This window comes from Bombus bifarius, unplaced genomic scaffold, assembly GCF_011952205.1.
Source record: "Bombus bifarius isolate JDL3187 unplaced genomic scaffold, Bbif_JDL3187 scf7180000008169, whole genome shotgun sequence".
NCBI classification, from domain to species: Eukaryota; Metazoa; Arthropoda; class Insecta; order Hymenoptera; family Apidae; genus Bombus; species Bombus bifarius.
In genome coordinates this window covers 759,073-773,267 of record NW_022884490.1, presented here as the reverse complement: position 1 = coordinate 773,267, position 14,195 = coordinate 759,073, and the positions used below count along the sequence as shown (strand labels likewise).

The window sequence follows — 14,195 nt, the reverse complement described above, 5'->3', positions numbered from 1 at the left end:
TCGGTGACTTATACATCTTTTTTGTCAAGGTAAACATGTTTTCTGATTCATCGGCTCGAATAGAAATTAATTCTTTTCGATTGTTTAAAGTTTAAACGATTCTCCGTGATTTCTTTGGTTACCGATTGCTAGATAATATTTTAGAAAGAATAAGAATGTTATGTAGAAAAACTTGTGATAACGAAAAGCAAGGTTGGCAGACGTAAAACACCTGTGACGAGTTGAATGGAACGTGGAAGGGATAACATGGCCACCGCCTGGTGACGTTCGTTCGCCGTCGCCGTTGCAATATCAAATGCTTCGAAAAACAGCTGGTAAACATTTATCAGTGTAAGTTACGTAGTTTTCACGCGGAAAACGCGTATTATATTCAGTGAGGAGTATAAAGCACGATGATGAACATGTGGAAAGTGCGGGAATTAATGGATAAGGCGTAAGTACAATTAAGTCAGTTACACGCGATCTAACCTTGCTTTTACTTTTTTCAACGCATTCCACTCTACTTCCTTCAATACGCTGCACGATTTTTCATTTATCCCTAATGTTGCTGTCACTGATAGTCACTTCGATTACATTGTTTAACGCATCATTCATGCGTATGAATGTGGAACCTGTTTAATTCTTTCTTTTCTCGTTTAATCTGGTATTCACGGAAGATAAATAAAAGATTGTCTGCACTTATTTTCGAACAAGTTTTACTCATGAGCCTTCATAGTAGATTGATATATCGTATACTTAGATAGATTGCAAAAAAACGTTTATTTACTTGGTCGAATATAAACTTTCACGTCAAATAATAACAAATTGCATAGAATTGATGAAAATAATGTTACTATAAAAGGATGAAATAAATTACATTATACGTTTCATTCATAATACGAATAATACGATAGCGTTCGTTTATCTGATACTTTTTTTTATTATTACTGTCCTTGTTATACTTTTTATAAAATTTGCTAGCTTTCATAAACATCTTTTTATTTATATATCTTGTTATCATGTTAATGTAAAGCATCATATATTTTCGGATGTAAATTGCAATCTTTTAGGAAATGTATTACGATAAATTGCATTGGTGTAACTCTAATTACATAATATATCTATTTTTGTATTATACGATAAATTTGCACGAAGATACCATCTGTAATTATTTTTTTTTCCTTATTTTCTACTCTTGTATTTTTGTGTTTTAAAAGATATTTAAAATTTTTAATATTATTAGAATTGTTCCTTTTTTTCACTTGATAAGAACGTACGAACAAAAAGAACAATGTTTTACTACAATAGCGACTGGAATTAGACGATAAGCTGTCCACACAAGCTCACGAACAGGTTACACTCCATGATAAGCAAGACTACCCGTTGAGAAAGTCTTGCATATTTTAAGAGGAAGGAAATGAGATATTGATAAAGTACCAGTTTTCTTCGGTAAAAAATGATCTATAATATCTATCAATAATAGTAATTAATATTTATAACAACAGAAATACATCACGAATTGCATATACATTAATTATTGTCCGTTATGTCTATTTTCAAATGCATAAAAACTGTTACCGAATATCGATAAAAAAGTTTTGCAAAAACTTCGAAGATTATATTCTAGATTACTTATTATTATGTTAATTTGTAATTTTTTTAGTTTCTTCTGTTCAAAACAATATCAGATTCTTGTGTATGATCTTCACATCGTTAAGTTTCGCTTTCGTGTAGTTGTATTCAATGCGCGTGTAAAATATTCATAAAAAATTGAAAGTATAAGAAATTTACTTCGTCACGAACATTACATTTCTTTTCCTTTCCTTTTTCCTGTGTAACTACGAAATACAAGTATTGTTCTTACACCAATTCTTATTACATTCCATGTACATGATCATAGTGTTGAATCGGTTAATGGTTCTCAAACACTACTAGTATTTATCCGTTTTTATTTTATGCTATCCTTTGATTCTTTCACTTCTATTGCTTTTAAAACAACACCAAAGCGTAGTTCTTAATACGTAGTTACCGCTTGAATTTATTATTTCTTTGAAATGATAACTACACGTAGTTTCGCTCATGGTATCACGATCGAAAACGTGAGATTCTTCACGATCTGTGAAAATCGAGAAGCGGAAGGACACTATTATCTCTAACAGCTCTTTCTGAATACAAATGTAACCTGTAACTGTATATAACTATATACGCGAAGATGTCTGATTCCAAACACGACTGTTATTACTCATGATGAACAGTTAATTTTTTAAATACCAGGCAACTCATGTTCTTCATTATTTTTATTATTAAACAGAGGACATGTGTGCAAGTTCAATTATTAAGTCTATAGGAATAGTAAAGTTATTTATTACAGTAAAAAATGTGCTTATTATTCCTTCGGTTTTTTGCCAGATTATTATGTTAAATACTTTTTAAATATTAATAATAATAATGAATGAGTTGTTAAAAACAAATCATAATGCTTACTTGTAAACTAGAGTATTTTTTTATTGATAACCGCTTTTCATTTTTATCATTTATAGATATATCACATTTTACTTAATACTTTAAAATAAAAATAAGAGTTTATAAAAAAAAGGATAGATATCTTTTTATGTAGATATTTTTAAGTCTCGACAAAAGTATTACATAATCGAATGTTTGTGCTCAATGTCCTTCTGTACCTGTCGTTTTGATACTTTCTATGTATACAACAAAAACATGATAAGATAGATCGTTTTCACCTGTAATAGAACTTTCGATTTCAAAATGAACGCGAGAAATTTAAACTGCACTATCATTTCTTGTTCAGAAGAAGTTCAGAAGAAGATAAATAAAAGTAAGATAACATTTTGGATGTATAACTGTATACTTCGATAACGATCGCGACACTAAAAATTCAATCGTAAAAATTGGTATGGTCTTTTTTGTGTGTGTATATATATATATATATATATATATATATACATATATATATGTCATGTGTACTTCGCGCATTTTAATAGCATACAAAATTGTCTTGCGTAAAAGAATGTATCTTGATTTGATCAATTTCATTTGCAACAAAGAGTTGAATTTCATGAAAACAATCTTTTTTCACAATACAAATATCGGAATTCCGTACCATGAAACATATGTTACTGAAAGTTAAAAACAAAAGTATTGTATGCAAGCAAAGGCGTAAAAATATTGCGCAATTAACAGGTGTTCATACAATCCACGTGAACACAGTGAAAGTAATTTTACTTTAGAATTAATAGTATTATCATATATTGTATATTGTAATATCTCATACGATCTATTTGAAACTATTAATACATCATAAAATATATACGTTATTGTATATATTTGTACTAATGAAAATAAAAATGATATTACAGGACTAATGTAGTTATGAATTACACGGAAACAGAAGCCAAAGTTCGAGAGGCAACAAATGACGATGCTTGGGGCCCAACCGGTATAAATTTTTATGTTTAAAGAAATATTTAAACAAATATTTGTCAATTATTATGGAGTTGTAAATGTTTAAATTACATTTGTCCAAACATATTGTACAAGTTGTACGTTATAATGCGATGGTGAATGCTTAATGTTATGAAGGCAAAATGATAGTTATTGATCCAATGTTATTTTTGCTGACAGTATAGTATTTTTATGCACAAGGAATTCTGTAAGATATACATAAATCGGTATTTTCGTTAAATAAAAAATAATAAGTAAAATTACTTTTGTTCTAAATACTGAAAATGCTAATAATATTACATAACTTTTGATTCTTAATAATTGAATAAAAAATTAATTAATTATATTGGCAATTGCAATTTCATCTTTAACAATTTATATTAATTGTCATATATTACATTATTAATTGTTATATATTTAAAATTCACTTTCATTATGCAAAAGTAAGGTACTCAAAAATAATTGCATAAAAATTGGATTTTATACACTTCTGTATTTGACAGTTATCACTTGCGCATTTTTTCATGCAATAAATGTGTAACTAAAATTACGAATATTAACTTTATGTTTACTGGTAAATATAATTTTTGTTTCTTATTAATTATTTCGTTAGTTATTGTTTCAAGACTTATTAAAGTTTCTTATGCTAAACTCTATTAAACAATTCTGCCGACTTTTTAATAATTTTATCCATTGTTGAAGTTCGACATGTGGTAAAATTAATTCTACCGCATGTTATTACTTTAGGTGCAATGATGCAAGAACTGGCTCAGGCTACATTCACATATGAGCAATTTCCTGAGGTAATGTCCATGCTGTGGAAAAGGATGTTGCAAGAAAATAAACGGAATTGGCGCCGAACGTACAAGGTAAATCCGTTTCTGTTATATATACATATTTAATTCGTGTTATGTTAATAAATATATAGGTATTTTATCAACAAAAATTATATGAAAGGTTTAATGAAAATTTTATTATAAATAAATAAAAGTAAAAAAATATATAACTATTAATAATACAATCTTATTAATATTCAGTAATATCCAATGATATGTTACATCAATGTTTATATATTTCTTTTATTTTTGTAAAATTTTTGCTAGTACCTTTATTTAATTAATTAATTCTATTTTCTTATTTTCAGTCTCTTTTGTTATTGAATTACCTAGTTCGCAATGGGTCAGAACGAGTGGTCACATCATCTAGAGAACATATTTATGACCTCAGATCTTTAGAAAATTATACATGTATCGATGAATTTGGAAAAGATCAGGGGATTAATATTAGGCATAAAGTCAGAGAATTGATTGATTTTATTCAGGATGATGATAAATTAAGGGAAGAAAGAAAAAAAGCTAAGAAAAATAAAGATAAATATGTAGGTTTATCAAGTGAAGCAATGGGTATGAGATTTGGTGGTGGGGATAGATGGACAGATAGGTTAAAATGGGATAAAACTAATACTGATTCATATAATGATTGGGATCGAGACAGTAGAGGAAAAGGTTTTGAGGATACAAATAATAGGTGAATATAAAGTTTTATGTTTTCATTAATAATAATCAAATATCTTTAATATTGTTTATTTTCATCTTTTTGTAATAGCGATGACGGTGAAAGAGAAGATTCTGATAATGATGTTCATCCCAGTCCAAAAAGAGGAGGAAGAGAATACAGGGATACAATGGATAGCATGGATCGCGTTAATAAAGCTATTACATCTACAACTTCAACAAATGCTTCTCCAGCAAGAGTGACAAGAACTATTAAAAAGGTAGATTTAGGGGCTGCAGCAAATTATGGAAGAGAACAATCTAATGTAAGTAAAAAAGTGTTAGATAAAAGAGATTACTGATTTTATAACAATTTATGTTGAAAATTCTAACTTAAATTTACAGAATGGTATATCTGGATCACAAAATAGTTCTTTATCTACTAAACAGAAGAATAAAAATGATATTCTAAATGATATTTTTGATGCTCAAAATGAGAATAATACCAAATCAGCTGTCGATGATGATGATGATTTTAATCCAAGAGCAAATACTCAACCTAGTGTACAAACTCAAAATGCAAATACAGATTTTGGGGATTTTACTAGTGCATTTGGCAGTCCTACAGTAAAAACGAAAGATAATAGCGATGAATTTGCAGATTTTACATCAGCTTTTAACTCTTCTGTTACAATATCTAATCCCCCAGCGCAGCCACAACTGCCACAGACACAAGTAAATTTAATAGGCGCAACAATACCAAATATTAATAGTTCAGTAACAGATAATGTAAATAATGCGATGTTTATCAATGCCCAATCATTAAGCACTTCTTTTACAACTATGCCTTCTACAAATACACTTCCCCAAAGTTCTAGTATGAGTAGTAATCTACTTGATACTTTACAACCACAAATACTTAATAACCAGCAATCATTGAACAATAATACAGGTACATTATACACAATCATTCAATAACATTGAGTTATTACACGCTAATAAATATTTAATTATTTTAATACAAAATGATTATTTTATAGCAGCTTCAAATTCAGATCTTTTATCGGACTTAGATAGCTTAAATTCTTTGACTACTGGCTCTATGGATAGGCGGGTAAATAATACCAACAATACTAATCTCTTTTTAAACATGAATTCAACACCTGCCACAGCTAGCCATGGAGGTAAATATACATTACTTACTAATTTAAATGCAACTATGATTTTATGATTTAGTAATATTAACAATGTACTTTAAATTTTGATGAATACACTTTAGTATTACCTTATCATGAAATCAAGATATCTGTAAATCTTTATTTAGAAAACAATATTTTTATACATTTTCTTTTTTATTGCTCTTTTTATTGCTATTTATCCATAAATTTTTTAATTTGGAGGAAATTATGAATTTTTGTTGCAAAATTTTGCGTATGCTTTAGTATTGAAGATATATTTGAAGATAATGTAATGTCCCCAAGAAAGTCTTTCCTTGCAGCAACCAAGGTGGAAAAAAGCATCACTTCAGCTGAAAATCTTTCAAAATGTGCTGCAATTCGACTTTTGGAAGAATTGTGTTCCATGGGTCCTATCAAAAGTCATAATAACTTGGAAAAGCTGAAATCATATATTTCTGAATATATTAAATTTTTACCGGGTCCACTTACTCCACAAAACTACTGCAATCTCGATTTTTATCCAGAAATTGATTCTATGTTACATGGAAAAATTTTAGAAGAAATTATCGAAAAATTCGATCATAATTGGCCATTACAAGGAAATATTTTAGATCCAGTACTTAAGCAATTGATGATTATTGATGGTGCTACATTACCAATATTAGCCGAGTCTTTGATTGCTTTAGTTTTTGCTTTGAAAGAAACAGAAAATGAGAGAAACATTTTTATCATTTCAATAATTTTGGAACAATTAGTGAAAAGTGATTCTTTGTTTTCCGCAATAGTAAATGCATGCAAATATCGAACTCGCAACGTGATTCAAGAAGAAGAATTTAATGAAACATGGCGAAATGTGGTGCAAATTTTAATCTCGTTGCCTAATCGCGTAGCTAATAAATTGAAAGATAAAATATTTGATAGTTTTCTACCTCAAACATATCTTAAAATTATAAGCTTCCATATTGCTCGTGCAATATCCTTCATAAATATTGGACTACATTATGATATCAAATCAGAATTAAAATTACTCTCAGTTTTAATTAGTAAACTGATAATCACTACAAAGTCAGAGAATTTATTATCATTTACTAATATTTTAGCAGAATGGTGTTTTGAAAATAAAAATAATGAACGAGATTTCATTCAAAATATACTAGAAATTCTAGATACATCTAGCATAGAACCAGTAGCTGTACTATTTTTGAAACATTGCGATGTAAATCTTGGAGTCCATAAAATTTTTGGTGATGTATTATTAAATTCAAATTGGAAATATACATTAACAACGAAAATTCCTTTAATGTGTTATTATAATGATGACAGTTTAGTAATAAATTTAATCTCATACCTAGCACAATTTTTAGATAAAAATGGTATTTTGATCGAATTACTTATGAAACTTTTAGATGTATGGGGTGATAAAAGTGCTTTAAATCATACCTCTATAGAGCAACATAAATATATTACGAAATTAATTATTACGTGCGTAAGAAAATCTAAAAGTTATTTAAGCAAGGATGATAAAGATAATATTCAAAGATTATTGTTCTCTGGTATATCTATTCATCTCGAATCTACACATATTATTTTAAGAGCAATAGGGATGTCCGTTGGTGAAATTTTCACTGACGAATTATCTGAGTCAGATACTGCACCAAAGCTTTCTTTCGAATATAATAATATGCCTGGCGAAGTAATAGATTTAGTACAATCTTTAAAAAACTTAGCTTTGGGAACAAAAAACGTAAAGAAGGAAGAAGATATTAAAAAGGGTAAACTAATTGTTAAAGATATTGAGTTTAACACATTGGGTGATAAGAAATTGTATGAATTAGGTGTTGAATGTAATGTTTTACCTAAACTAAGTACAAAAGTAGTAGATAATAATAAAGCTGAGCAAATCACGGTTATAGCAAGTTCAAACGTACCGACTGTGTTCAGTAAACAAATCTTGGAAGATTTTGCAAAAGATAAAAACAATATTAAAAGTGATGCAGAATTGGATAGTGACGACGATTTAGTACCATATGATATGTCTCATGATACAAAAGCTAGTGAAAAATTACGACCAGCATACTTGCGGGATCTACGTGATAATTTAGTAAATGAAAAAAGTTCTTCAAATCCAGATGTTTTTTCAGAGTCCTTAGAAGTTTGTGAAGAACTTATATTATCACAATTACCAAATGATGATGTATCTTTTGCAATTGAATTATTAGAACTTCTTGTTACACTTAAAGAATCCTGTTATGTAGAAAATTTTGAATTATTAACATTCAAAGCTTGTGTAGCTATAATGACTGTCTATCCCAAAGAATGTGCTAAATATTTATGCGAGCAGTTTTATTTGCCAGTAGATAAATATTCTGTAAATCAACGATTATTTTTCCTTGATATATTGGCAGAATCAGCAAGAAGATTATCAACTATTTCAATTCACGAGAATAAGGAAGATACAATTAACGAGCCTAAAATAAAACAGAGAACAAGAGAAACTTCGAACAAAGTGTCACTTTTCATTAATACAGAGAAAAGTCAACAATACAAGATATTATACAGTGATGACTTTGATGACTTTGCAAAGTCGGAAGATCAAATGAAAAATTGGCAGGAAATTGTTGATAGAAGAATTGAATCAAATACAAAAAGATACGCTCATAGTACAAAAGCACTCAAAACATTTAAGAATAAATTTGGAAACGTTGCATCTTCATTTTTTTATCCATTACTTCATGGCTTTGGTAAACAAGATACTTGTTTGAACAGTGGGTTACAAATTTTCACAGATCAAGAAAATATTTTACTAATTCGATTTTTGAAAACTTTGTCTACTATAATGATAGCAGCACAGAATTGTTTATTAGCCCCTAAAATGGGTAAAGAAATATTAGAATTATCATGGATTCTGAGATTCCATGATCAAGCAAAAGTTAGAATCGCAGTGATAGAAAATATTGCAGCTGTAATTATTGCAATACCAAAATATACGATTATAAATGAATTATTTGAAACCATTATTGAAATACGATTGTGGCTTTTAGATCTATCTCAAAATATAATCAATGGTGATCATGACAAAGAATGTAGGAGTTTAGGTACTCAAGTAGTGTCTTTGATTGATTCTATTATAGGTTCGACATTCAATACATAGTTATTAATAAGATTTAAACATTATATTTATACAAACGTTTTTTAAAAATTATATATTTTGCATGTCATTACGAGTACAATGTATAAGGTAAAACATTAATTTGTATAATGAACATAACTTTTTTATTTGCTCTGTTATACATTACTTGTGAATGAGAATTAAGCTATTATTTAAGAAATGTAATTTATGTCACACTATATATTTTATATAATTTTTCATAATTGATTTTTTCGACAATATTGTAATAATTTAATATTATGCATTAAATAAACAAGATACAAATATTTTTATCTATTACTAACTTCTAACGATTTTAATCTATTTTATTATTTAATAAGTTAATTATATGTAAATGTGATAATAAAATAAAATATTAAGTAGACATATTACTAAAACTAAAACAATTGTTATATTCAGGAACTATTGGATTATCGCCAGTTACAAATCTTCTTACTCCTACATCTACTAATTCCAAAAATCAAACATCAAATAATGCCTCCATACAAGTTGGTTCTACATGGGCTGGTTCAGGATTAAATATAGATCTTGATAATATAATGGGAAGTAAAGTTAAACAAACAGGACCAGCACCAACAATGAATCAATTAGCAAGCAATAGTCCACAACATCAAACCAAACTTATGAGTAAGTAACTTATATGTAAAACTTATTTTTTTAATTGACTTTATGATTAGAACAGTATCATATATATATATATATAGTATTAGTATCAATACCTTTCATCAAATATACAGTGATAGTATCTATTATATTGTCTCTTTCAGTGTTATTATAAAACATTTTCATAACTATAAATATTATAAATATATATAAATGAAGTGTTGTATATATATATGAAACAGCTGAACCTCTCTGTTAATCTCTAAAATTTTGGTATATGACAATTTATAATGTATAGTAAAATATATTTTGAGAAAGATTCATAAAAATAAACATGTTATCAGTAAATATGATTATTTTAGCAACACCAATGGGATATACATCACCAATGATTCAACCGCAACAACAGAAACAACAACATGTAAATCCAGCATTTTTTCCTGCATTTCAATGAAACCTTTTTAATAAATAAAAACTAATATTAGCAAAAGCAGAAGGCATACATGAAATAACTTGGAATTAAAAACAACCAAGGCTTGTTGTAAACAATCTATTTATTTAATAAAAACGGAGATAAATTTTCTATTTTCTGGGCAAAGCAGTCTAATTATACAGGGTGCAACTGTAAACAATTGCATATTGTAAATGTCAAAACAAAATGGTCAATGAAATATATATTGCATAATCATGTGTTCACAAGCAGTCAAAAAAAGAAGTATTTCAATTTCTGGATTTCATACATTTTAAGTTAAATGGTTTGTCTATATTTTGTCATGAATTTCATTACAATTATTTTACTTAAAAGTACAATAGAAATTACAATTTATTGAAAACTAAATTGCATATGATCACGATGAGTGGTACATAAAATACGTGATTAATCTAACATTCAGAGCAGCTCTATAGATATATTTGTTAAACTAATAATTCTAGATTATATCTGTTCCCCCAAGTAACATTCCATAATACGAATGTTGTACTTTTTTGATGAATATTTATGTTACTTGCAAATCGTGTGGGAACAAATCAGGCAGACTTGTCTTATCTTTTATACATAATGTAAATTGAACGAATCAAGATTATGCCTTACATAATGTATCATAATTAACGTATGCATGAAAGTGAATTATAGAGTATATATACTCGAGAAAATGCAAGTATAAAGCATTCTGTTTAAATTCTTTAAATTAAAGAACAGAATATGCTTTAACAGGGGTTGAATGTAGAGAACAGAATTAGTGCTAATTTTAAAAAACTGTATTTACATTGGCGATTTAAAATGTAAGAATGGTTTCACTTTTCTATTATAACTATACTAACTAATTCGTCTACGAAAAACAAAACAGATGCAATAACGTTGCTAATAATAAGTGCTTCCCTACAATAATTAGTTTTGCACTAAAGAGAATGATATAAAATTAGTATTATAATATTAGTATTACAAAAATTAGATATGTACATGAAAGTGTAATGCAGGATACGAAGTTTTATTGTCTTTGAAAGAAGCACAAATCAGCGCATTGGGACATTTTTTGCGTTTCAAAAGCGCTCCACTCAGCATGATGATTCAATAATATTATATGTTTATGGTCCATTGTAAAATATTTAAGGACTTTGTAGTTACGTAATTATATAGTTATAAAAAATTTAATCATCTTTGTGATTGAATAATGATATTCTACAATTTTTGTAAAATAGGTAAAGAAAGTAATTAATTAAATAGCATTTCCTTAGTTCTTTGTTACTTAACAATGAAGAAATGCATATCTTTTAAGATTATTGTTCATGGGATTATAAAGGAAAACAGATAATTATTAATAATTAGGGATTAGTTAATAGATTATTAAGAATCGTTTAATTTTATGTATGCTGTTTATTATCAGTGATTTGATATATCTTTGCTGCATGATACTGAAATATATCTTAGAATAATTTGTTATAGAATGTTTAGATATTGAAATATTTATTCGTGAGAGAATGTTGGAAAAATTGTTTGCATGCTGTATTTGTTGGTTTTATTTACTATGATATATATGTGATGTATATTACACATATATTTGATGTAGCTAAATTTTTATTTCACAGTTATATATTTCGATATATTAGATATTATATTTGTCTGTTATTTATTGAATAAATTAAATTCATAAAATATTTCAGAATTTGCAGCAAAGTGGGATTTTATATTTACATATGTTTTGGAATGAATGATTTAGATAATCTATTGCTTATATACTACTCTATATATTAGTATCTATAGAACAGGTGCCCCTCAAAAACTTATTCCATGTGGTTGAAAGTATTCCATCTGTATTAGAATTTTATTATTGCGTTATCAAATTTCGTTCAAGTCATCTTATAAAGTTGATGTGGAATTAACTTACAGGCTTCTATGCGAATATCAGAGACTGAATCTTGTAAGGGAAAAATGATCCTTTACATTTTCCATTATTTGTGTATTTTATATAAAGCGTACTATTTGACGTAGATGGGAATATATTTTTAAAGTATTAAAATATACATACATATGTATGTGTTAATATACATATATATATATATGTATTATTGTACAAATATAAACAATTATAGTCAATATAAATAAGAACGGCATTACCATCAGTTGAACCATGTGAATATTAATATAGAGAGGCATGATTACAGTCTAGAATTACAGAGGCCTTTGTAAAGTCAAATTGGATGAAAATGAAGGTCATGGAAGTAAAATAAACCTTTTTTTGTTAGCAAATAAATTTTATAAATTTGTACACAGAATATTGGGAAATCGTTATATAAAATTTTATTGAATCTAAATTTGAAAAATAGGAAGTAAAAATATCATTTTATTGAAATACATGTTACTAATTCCTATTTACGTATGTATTATATTTTTATGCTACTTGCGCGCGATGATATTGTTCATTGTACGTTTTACGAATATAACTTAATAACTTCATTATATTGTTTGTTACAAATAAAGTTGTATAAAATTAGCAATGTTCTGCTGTATATCTATGAAATGAATTACAGCTATCGGCTAATTTAAATTAACTTAAAAATAGTTTTTATTGTTAAATATTGTACACACATGTATATCTATAAAGTTGCATTTAATATCAAAGAACATTTAAAATATGAAATACTAAATTGAAACTATTAAGCAATACGTACACGTACTGGTACATATCAATATTAATCGCGCGTGTAGAATATATGGCTACTTACATATGCCTTACGATTTTATGTAAAGATATTACAGACTTGAAAATTATTGTTCCTCTGGTGAAATTCAGGACAGTTATTACGTCATTTATATTATACACGTACGGTATATACATACGAATGAAAACCAATAGCTCACTTGTCGATTTTTGACTGAATATTGTTTACAGTAGTCGCGGTAATTGTAATTATTAATTCCAGTATTTATACTTACATCACAATTTTATCGTTATTAAATGCTCATTGGTGCTGGTGTTAATATGAATTGTTAACTATTTTTTTTTTCATTTTTAACATAATGTACCTCTTCCTTATGTTTGAACTGTCCAATTTATCATCCTGCCTACTTTAATATTTTGCTCCAAATTGTATTTTTATTCATTCTTGATATAAAATTTGATTTTGACCATTTTGTATATGGAGTTCTTTATATTTAATTATCTTTTATTATGCACTTTTATAATTACTTTCACAGATATATATCTTCGTTCCTTAATAAGTTTTTTACGATAGTATAATTTAAAGATTTTTTTAAAGTATAATTTTATTTTATGTTTATATGTTTATTTTAAAAGAGAAAACATAAAAAGATTTTAAGATATATTTCTTAAGCGTAAATTAAAGAATTATTTGAGATATCTATTGACATAATTTATGAAAAATAATAGTTTGTTCAGTATACATAGAATTAGCAATAAGTTGGACAAACATAATAGACAAACACTAATACTGTTTTTACAATGTATGAAGAATTAATTCTACTTAACTGAAAAAAATAATGAATTAAATATAACATCACATTAAAAATATATAATTATATCAATTATAAAAATTGGTCCTTGAACTTTACTTGAATTATACATATATCAGTTTCCAGGATTTAATTAGTTTATTGTTTAATTTTATTTAAGAAAAACTTAAATATATTGTAATGTAGTATATATATACATATAAATTTATTCCTAATATTATATATACTAAAATAAAGATACAGGAAATTAAAATATAATGGAAACATAATATATACTACATATATATATATGTAATTTATGTTATAAAAGATTATATTTTACAGTTTTTTTTCTTTATAAA

General features: G+C 27.0%; 1 protein-coding gene across 4 annotated transcripts; it reads left to right on the top strand.

The window, feature by feature from the left end:
- The first annotated feature begins 197 nt into the window (after window positions 1–197).
- Window positions 198–9,547, top strand: LOC117209266 (telomere length regulation protein TEL2 homolog). 4 transcript variants are annotated; one of them, XM_033451063.1, is made up of 8 exons: window positions 198–433; window positions 3,357–3,436; window positions 4,189–4,310; window positions 4,586–4,968; window positions 5,047–5,260; window positions 5,340–5,886; window positions 5,978–6,118; window positions 6,433–9,547. In XM_033451063.1, exons 1-8 carry the CDS (start codon window positions 393–395, stop codon window positions 9,261–9,263), a joined length of 4,359 nt encoding a protein of 1,452 aa, XP_033306954.1. In that variant the 5' UTR covers window positions 198–392; the 3' UTR covers window positions 9,264–9,547. The 4 variants fall into 4 exon arrangements, with proteins under 4 accessions (XP_033306954.1, XP_033306953.1, XP_033306956.1 ...); XM_033451062.1 differs by having other exon boundaries at window positions 5,975–6,118; XM_033451065.1 differs by lacking the exon at window positions 198–433 and adding an exon at window positions 1,915–2,253 and having other exon boundaries at window positions 5,975–6,118.
- The last annotated feature ends 4,648 nt before the right edge of the window (window positions 9,548–14,195 follow it).

Bases quoted from the DNA above. Each gene is read 5' to 3' on its own strand.
- LOC117209266 (XM_033451062.1), top strand. From the start codon at position 393: ATGATGAACATGTGGAAAGTGCGGGAATTAATGGATAAGGC. The intron at 5,261-5,339 runs GTAAGTAAAAAA...TTAAATTTACAG, and splicing joins ATGGAAGAGAACAATCTAAT to AATGGTATATCTGGATCACA. The intron at 6,119-6,432 runs GTAAATATACAT...CTTTCCTTGCAG, and splicing joins TGCCACAGCTAGCCATGGAG to CAACCAAGGTGGAAAAAAGC.